We start from the raw sequence: 22,009 nt of genomic DNA on the forward strand, positions 1-22,009 counted from the left end.
GACTGGTAGAAGAAGCCAGTAGTGTGGAAGGGTGTCTAGGTTTGGAAAGGTCAGGTTTCTGTTTAGGTCTTCATCATGTGAACACTTCTCGGGCCTCTGCCGCCCATCGGGCCCCTGCCACGGGGACGCCCGTCGGGCCTCTGCCATGTGAGCACTGGCGGCTGTGGGCTTCGGAGCTGACGCTGGTGTCTCATCAGCCTGAAGTGGCTTTGGTTCTTCATGGTTGAAAGTCGTTGCTTACTCACCAGTGTCTTCTTTGTCCCCACTGTGGTAGAGAATGCCTTGTTGTCGTTCAGTATCTAGTGTTCATTGATACCACTTTTATAACTGTGCATCTTTATTATGTGGTACAGTGCCTCTCAACCTTCCTAATTCTGCCACCCTTTCATACAATTCCTTATGCTATGGTGACCCCCAACTATAAAGTTATTTTTGTTGCTACCTCATAACTGTAATTTGGTACTGTTATGAGCCATAACGTAAATATTTTTGGAGCTAGAGGTTTGCCCAAGGGTTTGTGACTCACACATTGAGAACTGCTGATCGAGATCTTGTGTTAGTGAAACGTTTATTGAATGGATGTCTAGTGCTTGTCAGGATATCAATAGTCCAGGAGTTAAATCTAGAAAAGTTTTAAGGGTACATTGGAGCAGAGTGTTGAAGGATGATGGGGGTGGTGAGGCAATGGAGATACTGGAAAGGGCCTGGCGTGTTGGACTTTGAATTACCTGCTTGTGCCATTGCACCTTTGTGCAGTAGGATTAAGTGAGATGGAACACAGAAGACTTAGGAGTGGTGCGCGATGTGGCCAGCGCTCAGTGGATAACCTGCCCTTAGATTAGTTGTCTGTAGCATGGGGTGTGTAAAAGGGTGCGCTGGGGACATTTCTGCTTGTCATGCCAGGAAGCCTTTTTTTATGGGCATAAGGAAACCATTGGAAATGAATGAGATTTTAAAAATCACTAATTTTGAGATAACTGAATTTGCATGCAATTATATAAAAAATAATAATGAAAACCACTACTGGATTGACATTGGTCCCAATGATTTATGAAAAGTTCAGCAGTTTGGGTTGGGGAGATGAGATGTTAATCCTGTTGTGATATTGGACTAAAATTATGCAAGATTTGATACTGGGGAAACCAAAAAAGCATGGAGGGGATTTTTAGCCTAGAACTGCATGTAAATAAATGAATGCAGTAGAGAGATAGAGGATAGCTTTCCCGCCCTCAGGCACAGGTGAGTTCTCCTGTGGGCACACACACAAGTTGCTGTGTTCTTTGTTAGGATGCTTAGGTCACTACATACATGCAGTCATCCATTTTTCCTGTGTGTTCTTACCCATAATTAGGGGTGGTTGTCATTTTTATTTTAGCCAATCCCGTAGATGCTTCTGAAGCCTCAGTTTGGTTTTTGTTTGCATTTCCTTAATGACTACTTGCCTTGAACTTAAAACAGAGATCTTAAGGTTTCCTTTTGTTTTGGCCCTAGTATTGAGATTGACCCTAGGATTTCTTGCATGCTAGGCCAGTCCTACCCGTGTGTTCAGTCTTTACCAGGTGGACCTGGAACTTATCTCCCAAGTATCTGGCTTGTGCTTACCAGACCTTGCTCTCTTTTCTATCCCTCTAGGAGTGACAGTATCATATAGCCCTGACTGGCATGCAACTTTTGATCCTCCTGCCTTAGCCTTCTAAATAATGGAATTAGAGGTGCATGACACCACCTTGCCTCTGAGAATTCACTTTTTTTTTTTCCCTTCCCTGCTCCCCGGTCTTGGAATAACTTAGAAAAACCCTAGACAGAGGCGAGAGAGGGAATAAATAGAGGGAGCGTCATGTGGGAGAAGCTGGGGTCTGCTTTCAGATGCAGGTGAGGAAGGAGGAATTGGAGAGGTTGAGGGGTACCTCTGGGGCGGCAAGGAGTCTGAGATTGACTAAGTTTAAAATGGAAGAAAAAGAAAAACTGGAAGAAGAGTGAGTGATTTTGACCACCCCTGGGCCTTTGGCTAACATCCAGTGTGAAGAGTGGTGGCTAACATCCAGTGTGAAGAGTGGTGGCTAACATCCAGTGTGAAGAGTGATGGTGTACATCCAGTGTGAAGAGTGGTGGCTAACATCCAGTGTGAAGAGTGGTGGCTAACATCCAGTGTGAAGAGTGATGGCTAACATCCAGTGTGAAGAGTGGTGGCTAACATCCAGTGTGAAGAGTGATGGCTAACATCCAGTGTGAAGAGTGATGGCTAACATCCAGTGTGAAGAGTGATGGCTGACAACATCCAGTGTGAAGAGTGATGGCTGACAACATCCAGTGTGAAGAGTGATGGCTGACAACATCCAGTGTGAAGAGTGAGTGATTTTGACAGGAAACGTTGGAACCCATGATGCTAATGTCCAGTCCTCTCCATTTTGTTGAAGTGATTGGCTAGGGTGTGCAATGGCTTCGCTGGGTTTTTCTTCTGTCAATGAGAGGACCTGCCAATGAAGCCAGCTTTACTAAGTCGGCCAGGAAGTCTTTTTTTAAACCGAAGATTGGTAGGAAGTCTGTCAAATTTCAGGAACTTTTTCTTGTTTCCCAATCTCTTAAATTTGCTATTTTCCTGATTTTCTTAACATTTTTGGCTTAAAATATTTAAAAAAATACTTTTAAAAATTTCTGCTTAGTCTTGACTTAAGCAATAAAACCAGTTTTTTTTCATCTTGCTTTTGTGAATACATTATAATGATGGTATAGCTGTTCAGTGTCTTTAGAAGTACACATATCATCTCAAGCCTTCTTGGCTACCTCCAGTCAAAGCCATGGTTTCCCAAATACATGCACTGGAATCTTGTCAGCAATGTCAGCTTGCTCATGGCAGAGCCAGCGTAATGGCAGAAGTTTTCAGACTTGAAATGATATTAATGTTTTTAGGGATAAGAATACATTTTAAAAAGAAAGAAAACAAAACAAAACCCTGAACAGCTAGCCGATTGGGCAGAGTGCAGCTTCTTGCTCCAACTTTGTGCGCATCAGGTCCGCATGGTCCTTAGAGAGCAGTTCTGGGTCAGAGTTCTTAGGTGCTGGTCTGCCTGCGCTCATCAGAAACGAAGAACAATCTCTCTGCACAACGAAAGGCAGATGCACTTTGTTTTTCTAATCAGAAAAGAAGACTTTCTTGGCCACTCCTGACTTTCCTTCTCCAGTTAACATGTAAGCAGACCACAGCGCCAAACAGACAGCAGCAGCAGAAAGGAGCAGGACAGCGCTGTGGGGAGAACCTGATAGGTCCTTGACGACACCTTCACACAGTTCTTGGTATTGTGTGTGATCAGATTTTTTTAATAGTCTGAGAAAATTGTTAATCAGTTACATTTAAATATCTTTATTACAGATACTAGGAGATAACAGGGTCAGAATTTGTACCCTTTAGAACTATAAAGTTTGTGCAGATTGCCACACATAGCCCGAGTCTTAGCAGACATCCTTTACTCTCACGTGGTAGTGGTGTCTTCTGCGGCGGTCAGTGCCTTGAGTCTAGGTGTGAGTGTTGGTTGGCATTGTCTGAGCTCAGCTGTAGGCTTCTCTGGACCACTGCTGCACATTGTCCCTAGCCTGAAGCACGGTTCTTCCAGCACAGCCCCTTCTGGCGTTGTGTTCATGTGTGCACGTGGAGAGTACGAGTGAGTCCAGGAGCTCTGAGGAGTGGCTTTGATGGTGCTGGTGTTCGGCCTGTGGCATTACACACGTTAGGCAAGCAAGCACTCTGCACCTCCCCAGTACTGACTTTTTTTATTTTATAATGTGATGTTTTCATTTATTTAGTAAGTCTGTTGATTTGCAGGAGAATGGTCCCCAGTTGGTAGAACTGTCTGGCGAGGAGTCGAAGATCTGTCAGTGATGGCGGGCCAGTTAGCTCTTTCTCATTCTGCCTGTGGTTGTTGTCTCAAGACAACTCTCGCTGCATGATCCCCACCATGGAGGCAGAAGAGTTCTAAGAAGCCACACCTAGGCTCTGACTGCCATTGTACATTTGCCCTGAGCAAGATAAAGCTGTGTGTGTGTCGGGGGTTGGGGGGGCTTTCCTGAACTTTGGTTGTGTGGTGATTCTTCTAGATGGTTGCAGATTAAAGTCCGGGTACCTGAGGAAAGGTAAGAGTGGGAAATAACCAGAAGCCAGCCAAAGCTCATATGCCGTCATGATTGTATTATCTTTTCTCATTGGTGGAACTGTCCTCCCAGCCAGAGTATTCTGCATCACCTAGGAAGGTGACAAAGTCAGCATCTGAAAACCCAGGGTCTTCATTTAGCACCGAGGCAGATTCTTAGCATTGGCTGTAGTTTCCATAGTTAGCTGTTCAAGATCATTTTGGTGAGTTCAAGTTGTAATTTAGGGATTTAGGATATAAGTAAGTCTAATCTCTTACAGAAATTACTCTAAGCCATTTATAAAGAAATAGGGGCTCATTATAGACATGTGTGAAGTATGTAAGATTATATCAAAAAAATAAATCTCCTCTCTACCCAGAGACAATAGAAAGCTTTCATATGACATTACAGTTTTAGGGAATTTGACCCTAAAAGCTTTTATGGGTGAAAGGCATGTGATTTTGTTCTGCTTTTGCTGCCCGTGAGTCATCTCAGTTTAGGAAGGACAGCAGAATAAAAATTAATATTTTATATCTCTACATTTTTATCTGGTTTGGTCTGCAGTAACTTTACACTTTCTGGAGTATAAGAACCCCTGTCCCTACCCCATTTCCTCCCTGTAAGCATCTGTAAGCTCTGTAAGGCTCAGGAGTCTCCTAAGCTTGCTGGGAATGAATGACACGGTAGCTGGCCTTGCATCAGATACGGGTCTCGGTGCTGGCCCCAGCCTTCCAGGCAGAGATGGCCACAGTGCTGCTGCTGCTGAGAACTGCTTGGGGATTGATTGTCTATATCCACAGCTCACTGAGTCCCACAGGAAAAGAAAACTGTTTGAAGGAGCTTGATTTTTTTTCTCTCTCTCTCTTTTGAGACAGAGTCTCACTATGTAACCCTAGATGGAACTCACTCTATAGACCAGACTGGCCTCAAGCTCAGAGAGATGTGGCCTCTGCCCCTGGAGTGCTGGGAGAGAAAAATGTGCGCCACCACACCAGGCATAGCTTCCTGTTCTTAAAGTAATTTTAAGCGCCACTGTCTATTAAGGTAACTTGGAAATTACAAATGGCCAGTGGAAACTTTTTCAGTAAGCTGTTGGTTCTGTGTTTGGTGGCTTCTGCTAATGCAGTCTTGTGTCAGTTGTAAGATAAATGGTCTCTCCAGAAGCCTTTGCAATGGTTGGTTCTGTATGCTTCAACCGTGGTGACGTGCAGTTCTTTAGGTCCACTGAAGTCCGCTAATTCGTAGAATTAAACTTGTCTAAGCTTTCCTTCCTCCGTTTTAAAAGACAGAGTCAGCTGTTTAGATGTCACTGTGCTCTCATGATTCAGGACTCTTTTCACAATTCTGGACGTGGGCTCTAATCCTCACACTTGGAAGGCTGAGGTAGAAGGATAATCCCACATTTGAGGCCAGCCTGGGCTGTGCAGGAAAAACATATTTCAGACACCAAGCAGGTTATTTTCTGCATTTGTCATTCAAAGAATCAACCTGATCTTGGCAGAAATGATAGAAAACCACGACTGACAAAGTCCACTCATGAAGGCCTAAAGCACACACTTCCAAATGTGTGCACTTTATCAGGCTCTCAGCGTCAAGGCCAGACAGACCGTCCTTGAGGGTGTGGCTCAACAGGGTTTATCAGCAGACCTGAGTAGAGTGGTGTGATCTTCTCCAAGTGGTATTTCTGGAGTTGGGTGACTCAGATCAGAGCTGTCGACTTCTCTTTGAAATGTTAATTTTGCCTGCCTACAGTTTGGCCCAGTGTGTGGGATCATCAGAAGGAGCTTGGATGACCGGCCAAAGTCAACAGTATAGACTGTGGTCCCTGAACTCGACGTTAAGATACGTTTGCTTTTGGAGCAAATATTGCCCAAAGGATTTGTGTGCTAGTCTGTGTCAGAGAAATACTTCTATTTGGTTTTGAGAAGTAGGTACACAATCTGGGTGCCGATAAAAACTGGCTGGGGTGATAGCTCAGCGGGTAAAGTGCCTGTCTTGCAAGTGTGAGGATCCGAATTTGATTCCCAGTACCCATGTGAAAAGCCAGGTACAGCAGCAGCGAGGGAGACAGACTGGAGAATCCCTGGGGCTGATTGTCCAACTGTGGGTCCTGAGGAACCTGCACTCGACCCTGGCTTCTACATGAAGGAAGTTCTATTTTAGTATTGTATCTGTTTTCCGAATCTAAAAACTGAAAATCCTGAAGGAGTTTTCAGCAAGACCAACATTTACACGAATAGAGAGATGACTGAGGTTAAGAGCACAGGACCCGAGTTCAGTTCCCAGCAACCACTTGGTGGCTGGCAACCATCTATAATGAGATCTGGTGCCCTCTTCTGGCAGGCAGGTATACATGCAGGTAGAACACTGTATACATATTAAATAAATCTTTAAAAAAAAAAAAAGACCAACATTTGCAAGTTTTAGTATCTCAATTAGTAGTAGTAAACTACATATTAAAGTCACTTGAAGAATGTTAAAAGGAGTAATAGGGCCCTGTTCTCGATACACCAACCAGTCTCCGCAAAGTGGAATGCAGGTATTGATGGAATTTTAAAGCCTCCTGGTTTAACTGCCCTGGAAACCTCCAAATCTCATGGAATAAAGGCAGTTCTCAACCCCTGTGTCAGTAGTTATCGACTGTGGTTGCGACCCCTCTCACAAGGGTTGAATAGCAGATATTTACATTACCGTTCATAACTAGCAAAATTACTGTTAATGAAGTAGCAACGAAAATAATCGTGTGGTTGGTCGGGGCCACCACAGCATGAGGAACTGTGTTAAAGGGTTACCGTATTAGGAAGGCTGAGAACCACTTTCTTAACCACTGAGCTCCAAGTAGTTCCTCATCCTGTGATTCATTTGCAGTTTAATCCTTTGAAACTTAATCATGGTATTAACAAATTGAAATCGAGACCCCCCCCCATGGTGTGACAGGAACTTTGATTTGCTTCGAATCAAGCTTACACAACAACTTATAAGTTCTTCCTCATTATGGGGCAATTCCAGTTTACAGCCTGAAGAAAATACCTTTTTACCATGCCAATACCATGTTCATTCTTTGGCTTATGTGTTTGCCCTTATTTGTGACTTGCACCGATAGATGGGCATGGCAGTGTGAGCTGACCTGATTTCTTCTTCCCAGTGTGCATGCTTTCTGGCTGTTCAGCCTGCTTTCTTATACCATCTAGGACCACCAGACCAGGGCGGCACCACCTTGTGGTTGGGCCCACCACATCAGTCATGAGTCAAGAAAATGCTCCACTGGCTTATCCATAGAACAGTGTGGTAGAGGCATTTTTATGTGAGGTTCCCCTTCCAGAATGTCTCTAGCCAGCACAACTGTTAATCATAAGATACTCTAAGGAGAAGTGTAATGGCAAAAATCTCTAAAGTGATTTATTAAACAGCATTGGATGCTGACCATACTGCTTGTGAGGCAACCTTTAACATTTCAGTAACAGGGGCCGAGTTCTATGTGCCAACTCGAGTAGACAGGTAGCCTTTCAGACTCCCTCCCTCCCTCCCTCCCTCCCTCCCTCCCTCCCTCCCTCCCTTTCATTCCCCCCTTCTTTCTTTTCATGTTAGCATTCCAAAGTTCTTTCTAGAATCTAAATATCTGGTGCTTCTTGTTTGGAAGAAATCTATCTCTGAGATTCTCAGGTGCCTGAACATAGCAGGACCGTGTGTCCTTCCTTCAGAGGAGTGGATCCAGGTGCAGGACCGTGTGTCCTTCCTTCAGAGGAGTGGCTCTTGTATCACATTCTCCTTGTCTGACATGGACAGTGCCTAGTAACACGGCATGGCTGACCCTTTGGCAAGTGTTTGTGAAGAGTAACAGAAGTGAGGCAACAGTGGCAAATTTTGATTTTTAGATAAAAAAATCCTTTCTATTCCTTTACTATAGGACTCCCTATTCATATTTTATTATTACATAGAACATTGAGGATTAGTGTCAGGACAGATCGCAAGAAGTGCACATTCTAAAGCCCAGCCATCTTGTCACGTGACTGACGCCACGTGGCACTTAGAAAACCTACAGGAAACAGCCTTGCCTGGCAACTCTCTTTGAAGTTTTCAAAGTTTCTTTGAGTTTGGTACCTGCCTGTACAGGAAATAGCATAACTCTGAAAGAATGGAACCTAGTCATTAAATGTGAACAAAGAAAAATGCATTTTAAAATATTGTCGGGTCAAAAAAAATTGTTGGGTCCTTTGCTTTTCTATTAATAGGTTAAAAAAGACGGTCAGTAGGTATTTTATAATTACTCTTAGCCAAAGGCTAGTGAAGAAAATGAAGGTAGGGGGCTGGAGAGATGGCTCAGTGGTTAACAGCATTGCCTGCTCTTCCATAGGTCCTGATTTCAATTCCCAGCAACCACATGGTGGCTTACAACCATCTGTACTGAGATCTGGTGCCCTCCTCTGGCGTGCGGGCATACATGGAGGCAGAATGTTGTTTACATAATAAATAAATAAATCTTTAAAAAAAAAAAGAAAATGAAGGTAATGGGTTGTGCACATCAGAATTGTCAAGTTTTCTTCCCCTCATCTGAAACAGTCTCAAATATCATAGGTGCTCGGGAATTTGTAGTTACGAGAACGAGACAGTTCCAGTTTCTTAGTACTAGTGGATGATACACTGTGCTGTTAATCTTCTGTCAACAAGCTAGAGTCATTTGGGAAGAGGGAGCCTCAACTGAGAAGATGCCTCTACCATACTGTACTGTGAGCAAGCCTGTGGTCCATTCTCTTGATTAATGATGAATGTGGGAGGGCCCAGCTCACAGTGGGCAATGCCATGTCTGGGCGGGTTGGTCCTGGGTGCTATAAGAAAGCAGGCTGAGAAAATCACGGGGAGCAAAGCTGTAAGCAGCACTCCTATGGCCTCTGCATCAGTTTTCCCTCCAGGTTCCTTCCTTGAGCTCCTGTCATGACTTCCCTAGATGATGGACACAAGCTTTGTGGTCGTTTGAATGAGAATGGCTCCATAGGTTCATAAATTTGAATGTTTGGCCCCCAACTGGTGAACTGTTAAGGAAGGATCAGAAAGTATGGCCTTATAAGAAGAGGTGTGTGGTGGTTTGAAGAAAATGGCCTTCTTGGAGGAAGTGTGTCACTGGAGGTGGGCTCTCATATGTGGTAGGGTCTCATATGTTCAAGCCAGGCCCAGGGGCTCTGTCTTCCTGCTGCCTGTGGATCCAGATACAGATTTCTCAGCTCTTTCTCCAGCACCATGTCTGCTTGCATGCTACCATGCTTCCTGCCTTGAAGGTAATAGACTAAACCTCTCAACTATAAAGTCGACCCCAATGAAATGTTTTCTGTATAAGAGTTGCCATGGTTATGGTGTCTCCTCACAGCAAGAAAACTCTAACTAAGGCAGAGTGTATCACTGGAATAGACTTTGAGGTTTTAAATTCCACACAGGCCAGTCTCTGTCTATCTCTGTCTCTCTGTCTCTCTCTCTGCCTCCTGTCTAGATCAGGGTGTGAGTTCTCAGGTACTGCCCCAGCACCATGTTCCCTGTCATCATGGTCATGGACTCACTCTCTGGACCTCTAAGCAAGCCCTCAGTTAAATGCTTTCTTTTATAAGTTGCTTTGGTCATGGTGTCTCTTCACAGCAATGGAATAGTAATGAAGACAAGCTTTAAGTGGAAATAAACCTGTTTCTCTTGAACCTTCTTTTAGTCAGAGTTATAGCACAACAACAGAAACCTTAACTGAGATAGAAATTGTTACCAGAAATGGGCTATTGCTGTGACACACTGACCATATTGTTTTCGGGGAAGATTATGGAACTTTGGGGTAGGAAAGCCATTGAGTGCTCAGAGCTCAGTGGGTTGTTCTGTGGAGTTTGGAAGATAACATGGAGAGCAATGTAGGCGAGGGAGGCCTGACCTATAAAGCTTTAGAAAGATGTTTGAGAATCCTTTAGAGACTCCATTGAAGCCATAGAACGCTTTGAGTTTTAAGAGTCTGTGGTTCTGGTTAGCAGTAGCCAAAAATATTTGCTGACTAACAAGACCAGAGGCATTAAAATGAAACTTTTGCTTTGCTGGAATAATCAGTTCTGATCAGCTGGAGCTGAGAAATTCATGGTGATTAGAAGAGCACAGCATCACTGGGGTGAAATCTGGGAGTATTTCCTCAAGGCCGGTATACAGAAGCCGTGGTTCAGGGCCAAGACTGCACCTTATGCTAGAAGCTAAACTTGGTAATGTGTAGTGTCGTCTGGGTGATACTGGTTTTGAAGACATGAAGGGTTCATGGAGAATAGCTGATGCTTGGCACGTTGTGGTCCTGAAGAGTTTAGGAGAGGTAATTGGTGAAGGTACAGCCTCAGTTGAGTAGAAGGCCCAGGAATGAAAGCATCATGGAGAGAAGTTAAGGCTCGGTACCATGTGACAGTCAGAGTCCCAGAGGACAGTCCAGTGAGGTCATTGGTGAAGGTACAGCCTTCACCATCAGGAGACCACAGTATTTTGGAGATGCCAGTACTATGGGATGACCACCAAGGCGTGGAGCAGCTGTGGAGTGGCGCTCAGAAGATCGTGAGTCCCAGAAATCTGACTCTGAATTTTATGCTGTTGGATTTTGGTATGATTGTGCGTGTGCCTGGTTCTTCCCTCTTGGACTAAGAAAGCTTGTACCTAACTTAGTTTTGATTTTACAGGAGCTCAGTTATGAGACCTTGGATATTTTAGAGAGACTGAACTTTTGGAGTGTTTGAATTTGTAAAGATTGTGAGACCTTTAAAGTTTGGAATATGTTTTACATTGTGATAGTGACTTCTTAGGGACAGCAAGAAAAGAGTAGTTATGGGTTGTTTGAGTGATGGGATGTGAAATTGACGGGGTCAGTTGTCTGGCTAGTTTTATGTAAACTTGACATAAACTAGAGTCGTTTGGAAAGAGGGAATCTCAACTGAGTAAGTTTCCTTGTGGGCAGGCCTTGGGGCATTTTCTTGATTAATGTTGATATGGAAGGGCGCCTATCACTGTGGGTAGTGCCATGTCTGGCCTAAGAAAGCAGGCTGAACAAGCTGGGGGGAGGGCAAGCCAGTAATCAGCATTCCTCCATGGCCTTTGTTTCAGTTCCTTTCCTGACTCCCCTGGATGATGGTCTACAAGCTGTAATCTGAAATACACCCTTTTCTTCTCAGTTTGTGGAGGAGGAGGAGCGGCGGGCTGCTTCCTGCCACCCATCTAGCTTATACCTGAAATAATCACACAGAAATTGTATTAATTAAGTTACTGCCTGGCCCATTATATCTAGCCTCTTCTTGGCCAACTCTCGCATCCTGATCTAACCCATTTCCATCAATCTGTGTATTACCACGAGGTCGTGGCTTACCAGAGAAAATTCTAACCAGCATCAGTCTCAGGCAGGAGCTTCATGGCATCTTTCTTCATCTGCCTTCTTCCTCCCAGCATTCAATTTTCTTTTCCATGCCTACCTAAGCTCTTCCCTATCAAAAGGCCAAGGCAATTTCTTTATTCAACCAATGAAAGCAACACATAGACAGAAGAACCTCCTATACCAAGTTTGCTTTTGGGCAGTGTTTTATTATAGCAACAGACACCCTGACCATGACACATTCTGGATTCTCTCTTTCTGATGCTGTGCTGTCAGGAGATGTTTATAAAATTTACTGACTCTAGAATTGAGTTTCCCAGCAAAGGCAAAAAACTAGAATAGCAAAAACTATTCTGAAAAGGTTAGAGCTGTTACACTACCCAGCCTGTGTGTGTGTACATGCTTATATGTGTTTGCATTTTTGGGTGCTGTGTACACATGTGTGCATGTACATGTGGAGGCCCGAGATCAAACTTCACTGTTTTCCCTAGTTTTTCACTTTATGTCTTGAGAAGGTCTCTCACTGGTACCTAGGGCTTGCTGATTTGCTGGTTCACTGTCCAGCAAGCTTCCAGGGATCAACCTGTCTTTGCCTCCCCAGCCTGAGAACACAAACACAGGCATCCCCATCCCTGAATGGTTATGTAGATGCTGGGGATCAGACTCCTGCTTGCATGGCCTCTACTGCTATAGCCTCTACTGCTATGGAGTAATCCTCTTGTACACTGTAAAGATCTGTCACTCAAATTGATTTAATAAAATGCTGATTGGCTGTAGCCAGGCAGGAAGTATAGGTGGGGCAACCAAACTGAGGATGATGGGAAGGGGAAGGGTGGAGTCAGGAGTCACCAGCCAGATGCAGAAGGAACAGGAGATGAATGTGCCATGCTATTAAAGGTACTGCCATGTGGCAGAGTGTAAATAAGACATATGGGTTAACTTAAAATGTAAGAGCTAGTTAGTAATAAGCCTAAGCATTTATAAGTAATATTAAACCTCTGAGTTGATTATTTGGGAAGTAGCCACCCCATATTTGGGAACAGGTGGGCAGGAGAGAAACATTTGATAGCACTCACTCTCTAAAATACCCGTTTAACAGTTTCCAAATGGAAATGTGACTCAGTTATACGATAAAGGACAATGTCAAGAGAAAAATGTAGTAATTCTCTAATATCTTCTGAGATATGAATGTGAAGAATTAAAATCACATACTCATAAATTGAAAAATACTTGAGAATAAAGCAGTAATAGGTGAGTTGCAATTGATTGCTATAAAAGAGACAACTTTTAAAAATTCCAGATAGAAGCCGGGTGGTGGTGGCGCACGCCTTTAATCCCAGCACTCGGGAGGCAGAGGCAGGCGGATCTCTGTGAGTTCGAGACCAGCCTGGTCTACAAGAGCTAGTTCCATGACAGGCTCCAAAACCACAGAGAAACCCTGTCTTGAAAAAAACCAAAAAAAAAAAAAAAATTCCAGATAGGTGAAATGTGACTTTGCCATAAAATAAATCAGTTTTTCTTATTAATAGATATATATTGCAAAAAAAAAAAATAAAAAAGCTCAGTTGGCCAGGCGGTGGTGGCACACACCTTTAATCCCAGCTCTCGGGAGGCAGAGGCAGGTGAATCTCTGTGAGTTTGAGGTCAGCCTGATCTACAAGAGCTAGCTCCAGGACAGGCTCCAAAGCTACAGAGAAACCCTGTCTCAAAAAAAAAAAAAAAAAAAAAGTTCAGTTGTTAGCTCGAGTGTCAGAAGCTTTGGGCTCAGTCTCCAGCACCTCTTAAACCAGGCACGGTGGTTCCTTAGCACTAGGGAAGTGGAGGCAGGAAGATCAGAAGTTCAAGTCATCCTCAGCTACATAGCGGGTTCAAGGCCATCTTGGGATACACAAGACCCTGTTTCAAAAGGAAAGAAAAAAATACACAAAACAGCAGAAGGAAAGAATACTGTTATTATAACCCAAATCTTACCAGTAAACACTTTATAGAAATTTTTTTTTCATAAAAGGGATACCTACATAAATGTCCTTAATTTTTGTCTCTTGGTTCAAAGTCTAAATATATTTTCTCTGGTCCTTTGCAGAAAATCCACCTCTACCTTAGAACAATTTTTATAGCAATCACAGGTTCCGTCTTTGCTCTACTTTAGCTGTGGCCCATCAATATTGATATATTACAAATTCGTGTCGTTTAACTCAAAATGTTTTCAATTTCCATTTGCTAATGTCTTATTTAATTCATTATTTGGAAATATGTAACTTTTGAGTGTATGGGGATTTTCTTGTAGTCTTTGTTCAAAACTCTGAAATACAATGTGATAAAGACCAATAGGAGAGGAGGTGCCTAGTCTCACCGCACCTGATACGCCATGGCTGAGGATATACATGGGAGGCTGCCCTTTCCTGAAGAGAAAGGAGGAGGAGTGGATGTGGGAGGGTTGTGGGAGAGACTGGGAGGAGAGGAGGGAGGAGGGGAAACTGACCGGGCTGACAAAAAGTAATTAATCAGTCAACTAAAAAAGACTGCATACACTGTATGATGCCAGTCTTTAATAATGTTTAGGTTTGCTTTATGGCAGCATACAGTCCCTGTGACAGGGATTCACTGTGCCTGTGAAGTGCTGTTCTCATGTCCCTTGTCCCCTGCAGCCGTGGGTGCTTGTGACTTTGTATACCTCCCATGCAGAGCCCAGGCGTGCTTGGAAGAAGAGCCTTTACCTCACCTGCACCCTTATCTGTCACCCCTCTTTCCATTGTTCCACTGTTTTTAGACTAACAACTAAACTGTTTGTGAAGACTTCATGTCAGAGTGAACTGTTGACTTGTTTGCCATTTTGTGCTATTGTTTTCTTGAAATCCAGTCTAACTTGCCACTGACAGGAGGAAGTGAACGTTTTTTCCAGAACCGTGTGATTTCCCAGTGCTGGCCATTTAACTGTCTGAAGGTAGATAATTAGTCTATGAATTAACGCTATTAGACTTGATCAGCTCAGGCGTCCAGGTTACTCCTATGCACAGACCATTTTTAATTCTGATATTCGAGTGGCCCCTGTACGTTTTGGAAAAGAGATGGCCTTACACAATTAGAGACTGCTTTGCGTGAGCCGTGGCGCGCTAGGTTCTGCACTACTCTCTCTTGATTGGGGGATCTGTTATTTGTCATTATGTTACCATAATCACTGGAAACACTTGTGCTTTTTTTTTTTTTTTTTTTTGGTTTTTCGAGACAGGGTTTCTCTGTGGCTTTGGAGCCTGTCCTGGAACTGAACTAGCTCTGTAGACCAGGCTGGTCTCGAACTCACAGAGATCCGCCTGCCTCTGCCTCCCGAGTGCTGGGATTAAAGGCGTGTGCCACCATCGCCCGGCTTTTTTTTTTTTTTTTAAATATTTATTTATTTATTATGTATACAGTATTCTGTCTGTGTATGCCTGCAGGCCAGAAGAGGGCACCAGACCTCATTACAGATGGTTGTGAGCCACCATGTGGTTGCTGGGGATTGAACTCAGGACCCTTGGAAGAGCAGGCAATGCTCTTAACCTCACTTGTGACTGTGAGTGTCACTGCTCAAGAGCGAAAAAGGAAACAAGAACAGTGTAACCTGCCCAGTGGAGCAAATAAGAACATGTGTCGGCTGGTGTTCATTTGCCAGCTTAGCTGCTGTGCATGAATCTACCGATAATTATCGTCTGCTTCCCCACAGCCCCTCAGTCAGTGCCCTGCCGGCCACTCAGGCCCAGCTCTGCCACAGCAGGGATATGTAGGTTTCAATTAAATCTCTATTGTTCTATTTTCATTAAGATTCAGAAGTCAGAGGATGGGGTGAAAACCTACTAACTCAGAGAGGCTGAGTAACGAGCTGGCCTTGCTTTTTGGTTGGAGATGCAAGAGACACACCTCTTCCCTTGTCCAAGAGCCAAGAGAGCTCGCACTCTAGTCCCTGCCCTTTCCTTCCTGTGCATCTTCTCCATCCAAACTGCTGACTTCTCTATGGCAGTTTACTCGGCTAGTCGCTGGTTCTGCTCCTCTCTCCCCATTCAAGGTGTACCTTTTTGGGCAGTCTTCGGAGTGTCAGAGTGTGATCAGAATGAGAGAAGGAGACAGAACATGCTCCCTCTCAGGCTAATTGGGACTGACTTTGAAGTTTTGTAGTAGAAAATTTGCAATACAGTTTGCTGTTATTGGTACAAGGATTCACGACCAGTGTCTGTTGGGAAACAGAAGATCAAAGATTTGATTTTTAAAAATCATTTATTTTGTGTGTGGTAGGGAATTATTCAGGGCCTTTGTGTTCCAGCCCCCTCCCCACCATGCTAGGGATCAAATCTAGGGTCTCATGCATTCTAGGGAAACATTCTACCATGAACTATCATCCCTAGCCCATGATGAAAGGTATGAGCGGTAAAAATATAAAACCTTGACTGTATAAAACCAAGAATGAACCAAATGTAACATGGATGTTAGCTAATGTGTCAGCATTCACCTGTCCTTGTAACATTTGTGCCGTCTACTGGAAGTTATTAATATAGGAGGAAGAGATGGAAGGGATGGGAGATAATATGCAAACTCTACTTTCTACTCAGTTCTGCAAACCCAAAGACTCAAAAACTGTGTGTGTATGTGTGTGCATGTATGTGTACGTGTGTACACGGGTATGTGTGGTGTGTGTCTCTGTGTGTGCATGTGTGTGTGTCTCTGTGTGTATAGGCGTCAGTTTGTGTGTGTCTGTCTCTGTGTGTGTATGTATGTGTGTGAGTCTGTGTGTATATGCGTCTGTGTGTGTGTGTGTGTCTGTCTGTCTGTCTCTGTGTGTGTATGTGTTCTTTCAAAAGTTTTTCAATAGGTTCTTAGCATGCAGAGTCAATGTCTAACCCATGTTGTGGGGTTTTGCATTGCTGATGAGTAATTTGCTACTGGTGTATTTTGAGTTGTAGTCAGGTGGATCTGCCTCTCTTCGGTATTTACTCATTTTCCTCCCCACCCACAGCTGGAATGCCAAGATGCCCTAGAAACAGCAGCCCGAGTTGAGGGCCTTCCCCTGGATGTCTCTGTGCATTCTAACCTCCGAATTCTGGACGAGGAGCATACCAAGGGAAAGTACCACCATGGCTTGAGTGCCCTGAAGCCCTTCCGGACCACTTCCAAGTAAGGCTGTGTTAGCTAATGATTCATGCACAGAGCACTCTAAGTGCATTTGAAGTCTTGGGCTAGCGGGAGGGCAGCTGGGGAGCCCTAATATTTGTCGGGAGCTATTTACCAAAAACTACCGTTCACAGGCACTCAGCCTCTCAGTACGTGCTGACACCTTGTGGTCGGATTTTTCTCTCCGCAGGCACGAGCACCCAGTTGACAATGCTGGACTTTTCTCCTTCATGACGTTTTCATGGCTCTCTCCTCTGGCCCGCGTGGTGTACAAGAAGGGGGAGCTGTTAATGGAGGACGTGTGGCCTTTGTCCAAGTATGAGTCTTCTGATGTGAACTGCAGAAGGTAGGCGCCTCTGGCCACCTAGGCCTGAGCTAGTGGGTGGGCCAACCTGTGGACTCTTCCCTTTCCGTATCTCTGCTTCCCTCTAATTGTGTTTTAACCAAGGGCTTTCTCTCCCAACCCGCTTCTCTTCCTGAGCCGGCAGGGAGATTTTGTCGCTGCCTTGTGACAGTACATTTTTGGTGGTAGTCTCATTAAAACTTAGTTCGTAGCATTGTGTTCTATCACAAGATCCTTCAGAAAGGGTTGTGAGCCCTTGAGAAAGGAAGTTCTTATCCGCACACTTTATTGAGGGAGAGACCTTTGAGGGGTGGTGGGAACAGCTCCTGCTCTCCTTGTTTTCTATACTGCAAACACTCCCCTTTGGGAGTGAATATTCACGGGCCAGGAGGGACTTTTTCTCTACGAGATGGAGGCTGTGTGTATAACTGTAAAGGAGAGATTTGTGTATGCAGCGACCGAGCCTGTGATGGCAGGAGGGGTCAAGGGTGTGTCCTTCCCTGGGGAGATGTGTAACATAAGGACCTGTGCCCTTGTTAAGACTGGAGAGACTGTGGCAAGAAGAGCTGAATGAAGTGGGGCCCGCCGCCGCCTCCCTGCGAAGGGTTGTGTGGATCTTTTGCCGCACCAGGCTCATCCTGTCCATCATGTGCCTGATGATCACGCAGTTGGCTGGCTTCAGTGGACCAGTAAGTTCTAACTATCCTTTCTGAACATCTCAGGGGCCCAGCCATGGCCAGCGCTAACCCTGTTGTTCTGTTGCAGAGGTTGTGATCGCCTTTGGGCTATAAGCAGCCTCAGAGGTCCTTCTAGGGCTACTGAAGAGGGTCAGTGGATCTGGGTGTGAATGGTGGCTTGTCAGTTAGAAGGATGAGGACACAGAGCTGGAGGAGAAGAAAGCACTGGCTTGTTTTCCTGGGGCTGGGTGAATCTGAGCTGGTCCTGGGCCTGCACAGGACCTGCTGTTAGCTGTGTGCAGATATGATGCAGCAGCCTCAGACAGGACGGAGATGTTGTGGTAGGGCTGTGAGTGAGGAAGTAAGCCGAGTGTTGTGTGGCACGGGCTAGCAAGTTTGGTGACATACCAGGTGCCTAGGGGCACAGTTACTATGCTTAGTGACTCTAAGAAATGATCCCTGAAGAAGCCGGGAGGCTCTCAGGGTTTGTAAGAGTCAGTTCTAGTTTTGCATAGCATTAACTGGCAGACACTGGGTGGCAGCGTGGTTTCCCAGCCTACGTGGAGACAATGCAGTAGCTAAGGGGGCTTTGGAGAGGAGTTTTCAGGGCACCATTCTCTCATCTGCTGTGCTGCCTGACTCTTGAGACTGTGATTGAATTCATTCTCTGCATATTTGCCTTGAGGCATCGGAGCAGTAGTACTGTTTAGATGTGCGTTTCCATGTGTGGTAAGCTGGAGGTTCATGGTGGGGTAAGTATGTGTCTAAGATGCATGGTGACTAGGTAAAACTAATTTATACCTTTCAAGTGTCCTGTTTGTTTTTTTTTCCTTCTTCTTTTTAATGTGTGATCTTTTAAAAAATAAAAGTTTTGGTATTAGGTTTCTTAATTGACCAACTAACACTTGTATATAAGTTTTAAACAAAAGGGACCATGTAATTGAAATGTTGTTATTAGCTAAGATGGCAAATGTTTCCTAGAGCCAGCTTCCCCCAAGAAGAGCTTCTGTCATTGTTTCCCTACAGGGCTGGTGGCTGCTCTGACTGTCACAGAGGTTTTTTCATCTAGGTAGAAGAGTGTGCAGCATTTGTCCACACAATCATAATGGGCTTTCTTAATTCCCCTTTTCTTAAAAAACAAATAAACAAAAAACAAAAACAAAAAGCCAGGGATTTTAGGGATTACATCTTTACTCCAGAAAACGAAATTACAAAATGCATGCTCCCTTTGTTGTCGTGGTCACTCCCTCAGGCGTCTGTTAAGTTCTTAATCTTTCACTTCTGCTGCAGCAGGCAGGGTGCTGACTTGGACAACTGTTCTAGATGGCCACAGAAAGCCCAGGGCCTCTCCAGGACAGGAGCACATGACACCTCACTCTGCCCTTTGGGAAGAAAGGTCAATGAGCCTGAGAAAGCTGCAGGCTTGTCCATTGTCTCTTTATGAAAATGATGTGGAAGTGTAAACAATATAACTTTTTTTGGAACCCTAATCTTGATAAGGTTTTTTGACTGGAAATTAGAGAATCAGGCTGGTTTTGAAAAAAATAAAATAAAAATGAAATCAGCATTAGTGGTCTGCAAATCTCCTGTAGGTGGGACCTGGATCCTTTTGAGGAACATCCTGTGTTAGATTTTTGCACATTTTCTGTTTGAGCATGATTTCCAGATTGGCTTGTTCTGTTCATACCAAAATTTTACCCTAAATTATAGGCTCCAAACACGAAACATCCTTTTAGGTCTCATTGAGCCTTGGTAGTCATATATAGAACAAATGAAACACAACTAAGTTGTGTTTGTGTGTGTTTAAATGTGGTCATTTGATGCTGACCTCAAAAATACCCCAAGGTTCTTAAAGCGCCAGCAACCAGCCCTCTAAGTAGGGTGTCAGGGTCGTGATAATGTTAGCACGCTACCAGACGTTGTAAGAGCCCATCACTACGTTTACAGAGATGTTTTGAGGGCCTTCTTAGACTAAGATAGTTGTCGAAGGCCGGGCCTCGCCTAGGGTTTGTGTCCAGAGAGTTAGCACCCGCCATAGACCTCCAAGAGCAGCCTGCCCTCTGCAGCGCTAACTGCTCCAGGCCTTGTGGGGGAAAGCACAGTGAGAAGCCCTGGGAGAGGTAAGTCCCCACCCTCCAGCCTCTCTCCGGCCACAGCTCGCTTGATGCTGTCAGGACTGGACGTGGGGGGAGCGTCTCTGTAGTGGGACCAGTGACAGAAGCTGTTCTTTAGAATTTTCAGGATGGCTGTATTCTGCGGTCAGAATGAGAGAGTCAAGCTGGGCAGAATCTCTCCAAGAGCTCAGGTAAGGTAACATTCTCCCTGGGAATGCTTCCCGCAGCAGGACAGCTGTGCTGGCAGTTGCCAGTCCCTCCAATTGCTTTAGACTTGAATGATAAACTTAGGGCTTTTTATATATTTATTTTTTATAAAAAAAACAAAACAAAACTGAGTTTGTTTGGATTTTTCATGAAAACCTGCTTTTCTTTCTCCCATACAAGCTCATTTGAAATGTCATTGCTTTTTAAAACCCTGTGTTGGACATTTCTTTACCTCTTTCTCTCCCCCTTTGAAAGTTTTGTATAGTGTAAATGTGCCTTTGTCTCTCACCTTCCCTTCTCCTCCCTGCTGGGGCGGGCTGACTGCCTATCCTGTGCTGAAAGGGGCGCCTTAAAGGTATAGGAGGGACCGAGTCCTTCCAGACCACCTGCTGGCCTTCCTTGGAGACCTCCTCATTGCCGCCCTGTGTGGGAAAGTGCTTCACCGCAGGCCATCCTGCTGAGTTGCTTCACCAGAGGAAGAGGGGCTTTGGCCTTGGGACCCAGTTCCACATTTTGGATGCATAATGGAAAAGAAGCCAATCTTGCTAGTAAATCTGTGCAGTGAGGACCAAAGAGCGAATCTCAGAATTCTGAGGGAGAGTAGAGTTGGATCACAGGAGCTCTTAGAGTCTGAACCCCCCGTTTGATCAGGTTGCTTATTTACTGGGGCTTGACGTGAACCTAACTGTGGGGATCTAGTAGACAGTTGACAGGAAGAATTACCCCAGAATCTGGGTTCTGGAATTTAGTGTTAGGTACTTGAGGGTGATTGATTGATGCAGCTGGCTTCTGCCCTATGTCATTTAGTAGCTTACGGACCCAGCCAGCGCTCCTTGCTGTAGGAACCAGAGTAGATGGGTACATGGGTTTAATTTCTTTTCTCCTTTAAGGTGGGCTTTGGTTTGGATTTTGTTATAGTTTGGTTTGATTTTTGCCAACATCAGTTTTGGCTAGCAGGACCTGAAAAGACTCCGAAGGATGTCAGTTCCCCTGACCCAACCGCCCGAGAATTCTGTGCTCTGGAGCAGAGTGTCGCCTCGCAGCTTAGCACGCCAACAGCACCTGCAGTTTTATGCAGGGTACCTCGTTAGGGGATTTTTAGTTTCGTTTTTTCCCCTTAATCTTCTTTCTTTAGCAGCAAGGTCTTTATTGCTAGAGAATCTCCTTGACGGCAGCGTCAGGATTCCCATCTGATGAACGCTGCCAGCCTGATGTGCTACGTCAGACTCTGGAAGCAGACATGGCTCTTTGTGTATTTCTACTGTGTACAGTTACAACTTGGAGGCCAGACGGCCCGTGTGATGGCTATCCCTGTATGACTCTGTATGTTCCCACTGTATGTTCCCAATGCCCCTGCTATTGTACAGTGTTTGTGAGATGCTCTTTAAAGATGGTATCTTTATACATATATCTATATCATTTTCAATAAAAGTGCATTGCTTCCCACATGCTGGTATTTAATGCTGTTGCTGAATGTGCCTGTGTGAGTGTGTGCCCCGGCGTTGCAGGACCCGTAGAGCTGGAGGTGCACTCGTGGTTCTTGGGGGCTGGCTGTCTTCCCTCCCTGCAGGTGGTGTTAGACATATGCTACCTGAGGTAACATGTTTTTGTTTTTGAGAGGGCGTGGGCGTGGGGAGGGCTGGAGGGAGGGTCTCTGGAGTTTGCTAGTCTGCTGTTTGCTCTCTTCTGTCCTATTAAACTGCCCGTGTTTGTTTTCAGGGATGTTTTGCACTTCTCACTCTTCCCCGTACAACTGTAGGTACACTGTTCCTTCTTATCAAATAAGCACGTGTCAAGAGGAAGGTCTTGATTTCATTTAAAGAAATGTAGCCATGTGTGAAGATTCTGGAGTAAGGTCATTATATACTTTTGGATGACCATGTGTCTAGAATAAATTTCCACTCATGGACAGGTTTATGTTACATTAGAAAGAGTAATGGTCATGGTGGCGCCCTTCAGGAGTAAAGCAAATGATCCCTGTGTCCTGCACCTGCGGGCAGGTTGCCGGTAATATTTGGTCCAACATCACAGTTTTTTCTTTGCT

At 44.7% G+C, this 22,009-nt stretch overlaps 1 protein-coding gene across 4 annotated transcripts in view; it reads left to right on the top strand.

Annotated features, from left to right (window-relative positions):
* Abcc5 (ATP binding cassette subfamily C member 5) overlaps positions 1–22,009 on the top strand; it is an 88,281-nt gene that overhangs the window by 7,346 nt on the left and 58,926 nt on the right. For 2 of the 4 annotated variants that reach the window (XM_057763427.1, XM_057763428.1), the window contains exons 3-5: positions 16,470–16,627; positions 16,815–16,970; positions 17,509–17,656. In XM_057763427.1, the coding sequence (XP_057619410.1) occupies positions 16,470–16,627; positions 16,815–16,970; positions 17,509–17,656 (462 nt within the window). Of the gene's footprint in view, positions 1–16,469; positions 16,628–16,814; positions 16,971–17,508; positions 17,657–19,876; positions 21,586–22,009 lie in introns of those variants that run through there. The other 2 variants (XM_057763431.1, XM_057763430.1) reach the window with 2 other exon arrangements.

The sequence above is a fragment of the Chionomys nivalis genome, chromosome 3, assembly GCF_950005125.1.
Source record: "Chionomys nivalis chromosome 3, mChiNiv1.1, whole genome shotgun sequence".
Lineage (NCBI taxonomy): Eukaryota > Metazoa > Chordata > Mammalia > Rodentia > Cricetidae > Chionomys > Chionomys nivalis.